Source organism: Ochotona curzoniae, unplaced genomic scaffold, assembly GCF_017591425.1.
Source record: "Ochotona curzoniae isolate NIBS_2020 unplaced genomic scaffold, NIBS_Ocur_1.0 contig_2692, whole genome shotgun sequence".
Taxonomy (NCBI): Eukaryota; Metazoa; Chordata; class Mammalia; order Lagomorpha; family Ochotonidae; genus Ochotona; species Ochotona curzoniae.
In genome coordinates, this window is record NW_024465556.1 from 7,845,039 (window position 1) to 7,857,164 (window position 12,126).

General features: G+C 40.7%; 1 protein-coding gene across 7 annotated transcripts in view; it reads right to left on the reverse strand.

The window, feature by feature from the left end:
• FAM13C (family with sequence similarity 13 member C) overlaps positions 1-12,126 on the reverse strand; it is a 112,407-nt gene that overhangs the window by 67,842 nt on the left and 32,439 nt on the right. For all 7 annotated transcript variants that reach the window (XM_040976060.1, XM_040976064.1, XM_040976059.1 and 4 more), the window contains one exon: positions 4,078-4,196. In XM_040976060.1, the coding sequence (XP_040831994.1) occupies positions 4,078-4,196 (119 nt within the window). The remainder of the gene's footprint in view (positions 1-4,077; positions 4,197-12,126) is intronic.

Consider the following 12,126-nt stretch of genomic DNA (forward strand, 5'->3'; position numbering starts at 1 on the left):
GCTGAGGGTGGCAGGGGGCAGCAGGGCTGCAATACAGGGCATGGATCAACTCCATTGAGGAAATTTAGAAGAGCAAGCAAGCCTGGAAGTAGAAAAGGTTAGCACCACACTTCAAACCCCGTGGAGGGCGATGAGTATATACAATAAAGGTTTTATAGATTCTCCCAGGGCAAGGTGAGGAACTAGACACATGCAAGGGTTCTTCAAAAATGAGAACTGGGCATTTAGCCTAATGATTAAGATGCCAAGACCCGATATCTTGAGTAGTTTGGGTCAATCCTTGGTTGCAGCTTCCAACTTTTGTGTCCTATCAATGCAGATCCCAGGAAGCAGAAAAGAAGTCTCAGGGAAGTGGGGTCCTGCCACATCTTGGGAAGCTCCAGATTATAGCCCAAGTTCCCAACTTCAGACCAACGGAGCGCTGGCCATTTAAGGAATTCCAGGACTGAGGTGGCAGGTGGTAGTGCTGGCACTCACTCATTTCTGCCTCTCAAAAAATATTTTCTGGGAGGGACGGGAAAGCTATTACCAACAAATGTATACTATGAAAAAACTATACTCATATTTCAACTTTTTGAACTCATATTTTTATCTTACTTTTCCTGAATATAAAGGATTTATTTGTTTATTATATAAAGTAGAACAACAGAGAAAGAAGAAATGAAAGATTTTGCATCTGATCGTTCACTCCCTGGAGACCACAACAGCCAACGCTGTGCCAGGCTAACACCAGCAGCCCTCCCCATCAGTGTCTCCCATCTGGCTTGCAGAAACCTGGATTGAAAGTGTAGCTAGGACTAAGTCCACCTGTAGGATACCAGGAGTAGCAATGCAAGCACAAGCTTAATCTACTGTGCCACAAAGTTCACTCCTAATGAGAATTTTGAAATCTCATTCAAAGTAGGCATAATTGTGCCCCTACTCCAAATATGCCCAAGTCCTCACTCTTTCCTGCACCACTACCCCATTGCGTTTTTTGAATGCTTTACATTTACAAAAATATTTTACAGACATGACTAATGACCTTCAAATTTGAACACCCTAGGAAGCTCAACTTAATCAGCTGAAAATTCACAATCAGAAAACTATTCCATGGTCAGAAAAAAAGATTGACTTTAAAGATGAAAAGATTCAAGAGCCAAGGACTGGAGCAGTCTCTGGAAACTGAAATTAATCAAGGAAATGAACCAATTATCCTCCAGAGTCCCTAAATCCCAACAGTCCTGCCAACACCCTCATTGTGGCCCAGAGAAATCCCTACTGGACATTGATAAAAGTATACTACAATAAATTTGAGTTTTTCTAAGTCAGTTTTATAGTTATGCATGTTAAAGTACTATTACAAACCCAATATTAATGCATAAATGTTGGCAAAAACATTCATAGACCTCCCTGAAATTTACCCACAGACAGATGATCTCCTGTACTAGGAAGAGTACAACATACAATACACTCAGAGCTGCAGTTACGAAACTCTTTGATGTGCACGGAAACCTAAAGCTCACCATAAATTCAACTAACCCCCAAATCCCTCTTCTACAAGGGTAGGCTCATTCTCTGAAGACTAACCACTCCTTCTAGTCTAATTTAACAGATGCAGGACCTTTTGCGGGTTCCTTGCTACAGAAAGAGCTTGCCTCTGTCACTTGCACTGTTCACTAGGTTAACAATGCCCTCCCCACTTTCAGAAAGTTGGCATTTCACACTTGCTGATATTTAGCCTGGTTTCCTCTCTTGAATTTGACCTAGCAATGACATGCTGTATTACAGTATCATGTCTATCAAGATGTTAAAAGGCATAATTTGCCTGAACTTGGTCATGTGCTGGCTTAAACAGGAGAGGAATGCTATCAGGGATGTGAGCTACCTGACTCAAAGTTGTTTTTAGTCCCAGATCCTGTTTCACCAGTTCATCAAATTTCACAATCCCTGTAATACTTTGAGACAGTTTTTTATAAAGTTTCATTAGAATATCCCTGGGTGGCGCCACCATTTATCTAATAAATAACAGTAAATGTTAATGGTTACCAACCCAACTACTAAATTTAATATTACCAGATATAGCTGGCCTAACAGTGCTCCAGACCTGTGACTTAGCACCAGATCCTGTGACTGCTTATGCTGGAACTTAGAACCTTCTGGAATGCTGCAATCTCGGAAAGCTAAATACTATAAATGTGGAGAATAGACTTTAGAGGAAGAATAATAAATATTTGGGGGTCCTAAGGAGGTTTGTTAAGGAGGCGATCAAAACCACATCTGCTTTTGCCAGGAAAAACTTAAAATCTATTGGAGATTAAAACACAACACTTACTTAATGAGGAAGAAAGCCAACTTTCTCATTTCTTTTCCTGGCATGCAGAGGAGGTATAGGAGTCTCCTAAGTTTCTACATAAACATCTCTCTCTCAGTATATGTATTCATCTTTCTAACTTCTGAAGCAAACTTTCATGGATCTCTGAGAATCTAAACAAAAGGTAATTTCTCCCATATCCACTGTTAAGAATCACTGCTCTGAACACCCATGGAACTATTCTGTTTCAGCACTCAATAGCTTAGTTCTTATCTAGCCCAATACTAATGATTTCCACCACAGAGTACTACAGAGTCTCTTACTTCCATCTATCAACACTAAAATCACAACTGATGGACTACAAAATGGTTGCAAGTTAGTTAAATGTGAAAAAATTAAATTGTAAATACCATTTTCCTTTATATGACTTTTGCTGAATAGCCATCCCCTGAAGGACATACACAAGCAAAAATACACAAAAATCATACACACACACACAAAGAAAAGCCAAGTAACTTTGGTTTTTGTTTGTTTTGCTTTTATTCTATTTTAAAATATGCATGGGAATTAGTTTATTTTGTTCTGCCTGGGAAAGGCACTCATGGGACTCACGCAGGAGCGACAAGGTCATTGTCTACACGTATTCTAACCAAAACTGCTTTAGTACAGTCCGCTTCAAATACAAGGGAAAATGTCCCAATGCTCAGAGAAAGAACAAGGCTGAGTCCAAGAGGTAGAGGTACTAGACCTGGGATCAGGTAAAACAAGGATAAAAGGGAGTAACTTGAAGCCTTTTTAAAAAAAAAAAATCCTTTAGGAATTCTATGATTCTAAGTTCAGTATGTTTGATATTTTAAAGCATAATCACATAGCACAGCCCCACTTCTCTGTAGTTGGTTCATTTAGACTGTGTTGCCTCAGGAAAAGATCTAAAGGTCAAGCTCAGAAGCACAGAACACCCTTTCTACTGAGTCAGGGCTATGATTACACTGTACACAAGATCCCTCAAGACAGCTGACCCAACTAGTGTGTGAATGCTTCCTTCTGTTTATTTCCAGAAGAGAGTTTCCATTGACAGCTGCAGTGCCAGGCTCCCACCAGAATCCTATGCCAGCCTTTCTGCAGGCAGCTCTCCACTCATGCTCTCATTTTGGATCCAGGACCATCTCCAAGAGGCTAGGAAGGCCAGTTTTCAGACAGCTTCAGAGCTAAGGTCACTGGCTGACACTTGGCTGAAGACAGAAGATGCACCTGCCGTGCCATACTCCAACACTGGCAGGTTTCAAATTTTGGCTAGCCGTTTTGAGTTATGCAACATCAGGCAAGCACCTTACTGTCTCTTGGCCTCAGGCTTCTCTCTAAAATGGGGCTGCTGGTACCCAACTTTCCAAGCCAGTAGAAAAAGCTAAGTAAAATAATGAGTGAAGAGCAATCAGCCTGATGCCTACATGTTTATCATTTATTGTTAGCACAGAGAAAAAAATTAATCCCCTGTGGCATGGAATAGAGGCAGAATAAATGAAAACAGTGTTTCTTTCCAAAGGCAGGACCTGTCTCTGCTCCTGGCTGAATCTAAAGTATAATTATCCTCAAATGGAAACCAGAACAGATTGGCTGCATTTCTCTTAGATTCCAGGAGTCTTCTGCTAGACCTTCTGAAAGCAGTTTCTCTGACTAGCAGGAACAAAAGTCAGCAAGCTTTGAGCTGTGTAGAGGTAGCAGTGGGCTTCCCTGGTAAAGCACAAAGCCAAAGCACAGCACAGTTTCTGACAGTGAAGGCCCACCTTGGTTGAGGTCGCACTGTTTCTTGGCATCTGAAGGCATTGTTTTGTGGACTCGCATGAGCTGGCACTCCTGCTCTGTCCTGAAACTCTGACTGGCTGGGCACCACATGCTCCGTCTCCTGCAAGAAGAAAATAGCAAACCAAGGTGAGCTGCCAGGAGCCATCAGTTCCACAGCCTTCTTCAGTGGGGAATGGGGCAGAGGGCAGGATCGGGGGTGGTCTTAGGGCAGGGGAGCAGCAACCCAATGTCATCAACTGATTGTAGAGTTAAGAAGTTACTTCACTGGTTTGAAATTGAAAAAGTCTCTGTCAGTAGCTACAAGATTAGAAGATTAAAGGAAAAAATAACCCAAGATATGATGTAGTCAAATAATGAAAAATTCACAAGCTCTAGTGAAAATGTTCTGAAAAAATTGTTAATGAATGGATTTCTGTGAAAATTTGTAGAACATCAATAGCATAAGTTCCCTTTTTGAAAAACAGAAATGTATAAACATCCACACATAGGCATGCACAAACGGGTCAGAATAATTCAAAGCAAAATCTTATCAGTGATTACCCCTAAAATATAATTTTTCCTTCTTATTCCTAAATTTTCTATAAGAAAGTTTGCCTGAAATAATAAATTTAAATGACATTTTTAAGCTTCCCACTACAATGCTGTAAACCCCTATGGATCGTGTCCCAGCCACATCCAATCCTGGTCCCTGCTAATGTACCTTTTTACCTGAAAAAAAAAAAAACTACTAGAAATCTAGCTTTCTTCCATTTTTCTAACATCATGCAAAGCATCCAAGCAGTTAGGTGAATATGTCTGACAGTGCAATATTTTGTGGTGACAACAGAGACCCTGCCTCAATAGGTCAGCTGTCTTAGAAATCATTTTTCCAGGGCCCGGCGTGGTAGTCTAGTGGCTAAAGTCCTCACCTTGCATGCACTGGGTATGAGTGCCAGTTCTAATCCCAGCAGCCCACTTCCCATCCAACTCTACCTGGGGCTGGGAAAGCAGTCAAGGATGACTCAAGCCCTTGGGACCCTGCACCTGCGAGGGAGACCCAGAAGATGCTCCTGGCTCCTCACTTCAGATTGGCTCAGCCCTAGCCATTGTGGTCACTTGGGTAATGAATCAACAGACAGAAAATCTTCTTCTCTGTCTCTCCTCCTCTCTGTACATATGACTTTCCAATAAAAATAAATAAATCTTAAAAAAAAAACCCAAAAACCTTGCTTTAATCTTCCAAGCATTTAGCTAAGTCAAAATGCTTCACACGAAGTATTAGTCTTCACTAGCCCCTTGGTCTTAGTTGTTTGTGAAAACTACAGCTAACTTAATCACAGATGAGTTCTGTCACACAATGATTTCCAAGTGGGACAGCTTTGCTTCCTACTTCTTTCCTGTGTGACCCTGATCCAGTAAAATAAGCAATCTGGGCCTCAGTTTCTGCTTGTAAAATGTGGATAACATCAGCAACCCCCAAAAGCTGTTAAGTAATGTCATTAGATTCTTGCCAAGGAGAGGCACACAGTGGAGTGGCCCTGTTGATGAGGATAGCATTTCTTGTAGGAAAATTCCTTCACTTCAATGTACTGAAGCTAATGCTTAGGAAATCCTTGAAAATTTGACCAAAAAGACTGTGATAGAAGGAATTTTTTTTTTTCCTTTTTGGGGTTTTTTTTTTTTTTTTGGTGGCAGAATGCTTGCTTGATGTCTTTAAAGTGACATTAATATTATTTTAAGCAATTCTGATGTACACCTTTTGAGACAGCCCTTGTAACCACTCAAAAGTTAATAATTTATATTTTAAATCTTCACTATTTTGGAAAAGAATTTTGATTTGTTTAATCATAGAGAGTACCTTATCTAACATTTTGAGCCCCCAAGAGGTTGAGAAAGCCATATCCTGTTGCATTCCCCAAGATCTAATGACCTATCTTACAGCTAGCAAGTGGGAATGTTAGCAAAGTACTTCCAGCATCAGCTCAGGTGAGAGATCTGAAAGTATGCAACAGAGAAGTGTTCTCTGGAATGGGTGAATCAGACATCCTTGAGGACAGCTAACACTTCAATCCCTGATTCAAATGAAGACAAAAGTGGCTGTTCCAGCTTTGATTCTTTTGCCTGTTATGAATTCCAAGTTCAAGATGGACTGGAGAGTTAGGAATCAGAACAGAGAAGGCCACAATGTGGGACACATGCCTGATTGTAATTACAGGCTGCCGTTGACAATGCTCAGTAAGCTGAGCCTTCAAAGTGCTATTCCCTAAAGCTCCATCAGATCAAAAACCCAAGTTCAACCTCTCTCTCAGAAAATACTGAAGATATTCTTCCTTCCCAAGCTTCTCCTCATCACAAGGAACACTACCACTCAAGAAGAAACTAAAGATTTTCTTGTAATCCCTTACGCTCCATTATCTCTTCATGTAATTCCCTAGTATGCACCAAAGACACAACAAACCTGACATGACAATCAATGAACCTCCACGTAAGCTTTGCTTTGAAGCTCCAAGTTTCTTGACCAAGCGCTCAGCAATCAGGAAACAGAAAACTACCCTGCTGTGTCCTAAGAGAGTACCTGACCAATACAGACTGATAGGGAATAATCACTATTTTACACTTTGAGGCTGTTGCACAGAAGTAGAAACTGTAACACACTACTTTTCCTGTAAGATGTCATCCATTCTAAAAGCCAATATCTGTTTGATTAAACAGCTTTTCACAAAATATATTGTTATTAAATGCCTTCATTAATTTTAAGATACACCCAGACATGAGAAAGGTGAAGCCTGATGTGTTTGTTGGCATCGAGGAACTACCGAGCATGCCCAGTAGAACATGGCATCCAATACAGACACAAGAACTGTCTAGAGGATACTTCCAGAAAAAGCAACTGAGTTACTCTGGATGACTCAGCAGCCTCACAGGCATTAGGAGGGGAGGGGCAAGCCATTCTTTAATTGTCTGCACTTAAAAAGTTAATTCTGTTTTTCCTTAAAAGAGACAAGCAGAAAGGAATATTTTATTGGTTTAACAGAACAATAACTTTCAAAGGTGTTATACTTCTAGTCATCATTTATTCCTAAAGATTGACAAACGGGGGAAAATATAAAATGGTAACAGTAGTGTTCAATGGATTTTATCTGTCACCATGACAAAGCTTTAACCAGACACCCGGGAGAATGGGGGTTCACCTCCTTGTTGAGCCAAAATCTCTGTCCTAGTTGGACTCTGCTGCTCAGTCAGTGCCAAGTTTAACCAAGGATGCCAAACAAAGTCCTTAGAGGAAAAAAAACATACTTATGGAGAAGTGAGAATGAACATCTTCTCCCCAAAGACAACAGTATTTGAACAAGAAATAATGAATACATTTGTTTACCTTTGTCCATTTAAGATCATCACATTTTTAGAAAGATATATTTATGCCAGTCTCTGTATTTATGCTGGTTTGGAGGGAGGGAGGAGACAAGACCTACTCCTTCCTGCCTGTCTTCCTGAGACCTTCCGACACTCAGCTCAGATGGTTACCCTCCCCCCGAAAAAATGCATCCTAAATCCTTTCCCACTTTTAACTGATTTCTCCACCTATTACTAGAAATTCATCCTAAAGTCAGTCTTGGTGGAATAATTTGTTGGTTACTTACTAAATACAGCTATCATGATGTTGACTAGTCATATTTTTAAGTTGTCCTTAAAGTAAGTGTCATTTTGGCTATTTTCTCACTTATAGGCAAAAGTGAGTATAAAAAGTATAGTATAGGGCCCGGTGCAGTGGCGCAAGTGGTTAAGGTCCTCGCCTTGAATGCCCGGGATCCCATATGGGCGCCAGATCTATCCCAGCAGCCCCGCTTCCCTTCCGGCTCCCTGACTGTGGCTCGGGAAAGCAGTCGAGGAAGGCTCAAAGCCTTGGGACCCTGCACCCGCGTGGGAGACCCAGAAGAGTCTCCTGGCTTCGGATTGGCATAGCATCGGCTGTTGCGCTCACTTGGGGAGTGAATCATTGGACAGAAGATCTTCCTCTCTGTCTCTCCTCCTCTCTGTATATCCGCCTTTCCAATAAAAAAAAAAGTATAGTATACATGGCAAGTATACATGGCAAGAACAGTGACCTATTAACTTGAGGGTCTTGAAATCCAAGCTTTTTATGAAAAACTAGCAAGTTCAAAGAAGCAATGGTAAAATATGATATTTTGTGCTTATGTGATTTTAGTGAGCTCTTACATGATTTCAGCTACCTCTTATAGAACTTGGGAAAATTTAGTTTCGCTTCGATGGTATGATTATAGTTTCAGGTTCTTCCAACTTTCTCAATTTGGACAAATCCATAGCCAACAAGAAAAAGAAGAGCTTTCCAACCTAACTCCAGTTCTTGCCCATCTGCTCTAGCTTGATACATGGCACCATTCAGTCTCAAAGACACATATAACTTTTAAATAGTTCTCCCAAGAGGCAAGCAAGCAGTCAAACCATTAAGTCTTTTCTTCTTCCCATGCTTGAGTTTTTTCTATGCCCATTGTACTCTAAAATTAATACAACTTTCAACAGAGAGGAAAGATACAGAAACATCTTCCATGTATTGGTTCTGCTTCTCATGACCAAAATGGCTGGGGCCTGGCCTGCCCAAATTCAGGAGCTTGGAATTCTACCCAGCTCCTCCACTAAAGTACAGAATTTCAGGCATTTGGTCCATCCATCACTATTTTCCCAGGCATATTGATTTTGGATATGGATCATCCCATAGCAGCCAGAATTTATGGTGCTCTAATATGGATGGCATCACGGATGGTGGCTTAACCAACTATACCAAAACACTGCCCTGACCATCCCCTACTTGGAGGGGAGTGTCTGAGTTGTGTTGAACATCTTGTAGTTCATTTAATGAAAAGGGAACTGCACCCTAACAAAGGGGAGATTTTTCTGAGAGTAAGTAGAGGTTTTCCAGAACCTAGCTACAACCCATTCAGTTCATATGAATTCCAGTGCTTCCCTCCAGGCCACTAGCAGATGTGTCATTTAACATACTTTGGTATTACAATAAGCTTTTGATGAGCTTCAGATCAACCTAGCTTAGCCTTGTCCTAATAAACTGGTCTAGGTAGGAGGTCTGTTTCTTTCCAGAGAAAAAAGAAGCCAATCCTGCACCCAGCAGTTAAAAGGAGCTAAGCCCAGGGTTTCACTGCTTCCACCTCCCTATGTCCCTTCAGCCTGTGGGTGGGAAAGACGGAGATTTCAGTCCTTCTGAAAGGCTTCCTAGAAATCCTAAATTCAGAACTTGTACCATTTTGAAGTTTGAAATAAATATTTTCTATAATTCAGTATCTACTTCCAGCTTCCTATAAGATCAGTTTTGCAACAGCATATGCTAAATCTCTGTCCCTCTGTCCTTTATTTCTCTCTTCAAAAATTTATGTCATGTGGCTCATTTTCCCTTCCTCCCTTAATCAGAAAATATTATATATGATTCTTACTACTGTGGTTGCTAAGGATTTTCAGAGAGCGAGATCAAGGGAAGAGAAGTATAAAATAGGAATCTAGTTGTTCAGTAAATGTGTAGAGTGTACCATTAGATCTCTGACTCACCACGTTTGGAGTAAGGAGGACAACAGGGCTGCTTTTCCCTTATTTTAAAGCTCTAGAGAATACTTTAAAGACTGATACACTTCCAAAATTTGTGCTAAAACTGTATCAATAAAAAGTTGGCCTACCAAAGCATTTAAAATGCAAAATACGACCCTCTTTTTTAAGGTGGGGCAGGTTAATGTAAAAATTACCTAAGTCGGCCCAGCACGGTGCCTAGTGGGTAAAGTCCTCACCTTGAACGCACCAGGATCCTACATGGGCGCCGGTTCTAATCCCGGCAGCTCCACTTCCCAGCCAGCTCCCTGCTTGTGGCCTGGGAAAGTAGTCAAGGATGGCCCAAAGCTTGGGACCCTGCACCCATGTGGGAGACCTGGAAGAAGTTTTTGGATCCTGGCTTCAGATCAGCATAGCACCGGCCATTGTGCTCACTTGGGGAGTGAATCGTCGGAGGGAAGATCTTCCTCTCTGTCTCTCCTCCTCTCTGTATATCTGACTTTGTAATGAAAATAAAATAAATCTTTTAAAAAAATTACCTAAGTGCTTCTATTGTTGAATGAATATGTATGCTTTTGTATTTAATAGTATTTTTTAAATTAAGGAGCAGATGGAAAGGATACTGAGAAGACCAAGGAAAAGAGAAGGAAAGAGACTGGCTGATTGGACCTTTGAGGTGAAAATCTTTGTGTCTGATCCTCCTTGTTCTGTATTTTTTGAAAGAATGCTAAAGAACTGTTCACTCCCTAAGAAAACTCAGGATATAACAATCAAAAAAAATATTAAATAATATTTCTAATTCTTGGGACAGAATTTCTGTCACAAGATGTAACAAATAATGCTTTTTAAAATATGTGCCACTGTTTCTTTCATTCGCTATTAGCTTTCAATAACACAACAGTTTTCAAAAGACTCAAAAATTGTGGCTGAATGGCCAATGGTGGCGGTGAGTCAGCATCTACACCAATGGCAACAGCTGGGCCTTCCTGCCGGCACTGCTCAGCTCCAAGGCAACGCCAAGCCAGGGACGGCAAATGGGCACCCTGTCAAACCAGTCTTCCCTTCTCAGCCACATGGACTCCCAGAAACTAGTGAATCCCTTTTATTCAGAAATATGACTATTTTTTAAAAAGGAGATACTAATTTAGGTGATTTTAATATAAACTTGAAACATGAATATTTTAAATAATTTTCTTTGGGTTGAAATTTAAATTCCCTTAAATGCCTCTTCCTGTAGAGTGTTCCTTTCCCAGGGAAAGCTGTTTTTTACTCCACTTTTGGCTGAGGAGGCAGACAGCCTGTCGATATGCAATCTGTGCTATGTTATTTTCTGATATTATTATGCTATATCTGCTATTCTTTGCTTGCAAATATTTCTCAATGCTTCATTTCACAAGCTCCATTGTTTATTTTATTTAGTTTAACAAGAATCAAATTTTTCTTCTATCCCCAAAGCAGTTGTGAGAAAAATCCAAAATTATCATTACAAAAATTGCCCAAACTACCCCAGCAGCTCCAATAATTACATGAAGCAACAAGGAGAATCAGATCTACAGATTCAGAGAAAGTGACACACACCATGAGTAGGTTTACTTGTGAGTAAAATCCTTGGTTCTCTGGCAAATACTTAGCTAAGTATTTAACAATACCATCAGTCTTCTATGGGTAGAAAGCTGCAATATCACAGTACTGCCTGAGCATGAAACATTACCACTCAGGAGGCAACCACCAAAACACAAGAAAAAGTTGTAAACATTTCCCAAATCAGCACAGGCCCCGTTTCCTACTTTCCTCAACAATGTAAAAGCTCCACACCTCCACAGGATGCAACACATATTCTGCAGACATCCCCCTGGACCTGCCCTCAGTCCATACCCTCTGCCCTCTCAATGTAGTCCTCTCCTTCCAGGATGTTTGCTCTACTTCCATCTGACCTGTATCCCACAGAGCCTGCATGGTCTGACTCAAATCCCATCTCCCCCAACTAACTAAGGCCACACCAACCAGCCTGTACCTCTTCTGACTCTGGTGTCCTTATCCATGCCGTGTCATCCTACACAACCTTGTTGCAAGTGTACGCAGAATCTGTGTGCTTGGCATGCATCCCTCAGTTAATACGTAAGCACCCCAGGGAAGACATCTGTCCCACATTTCTCTTTCAGTTCTTTCACAACATATAAAGTATTTGTTAATTCAATCATTCTGTCATATTAGGTCACAAAGCAGCAGTATCCAGTATAAATTTTGTGCAAGTAGGAAACAGTAACACCCATTCATACAACATAAAAAAAAAAAGATTCATTTAAAAGAAATGCCACTACTGAAAAGCAGGAACCTCAAAACATTGCTAGTAAACTGGCAACTTCTCTTTGCTTGCCTACTCATTTCTGTGGCCTAAGGATGATTCTTGAACAGCTGCTTAATTGAAGAAATAAATAAGAAACTGCCATGTTCTAACAGCAGATTGCATTGGAAGTATG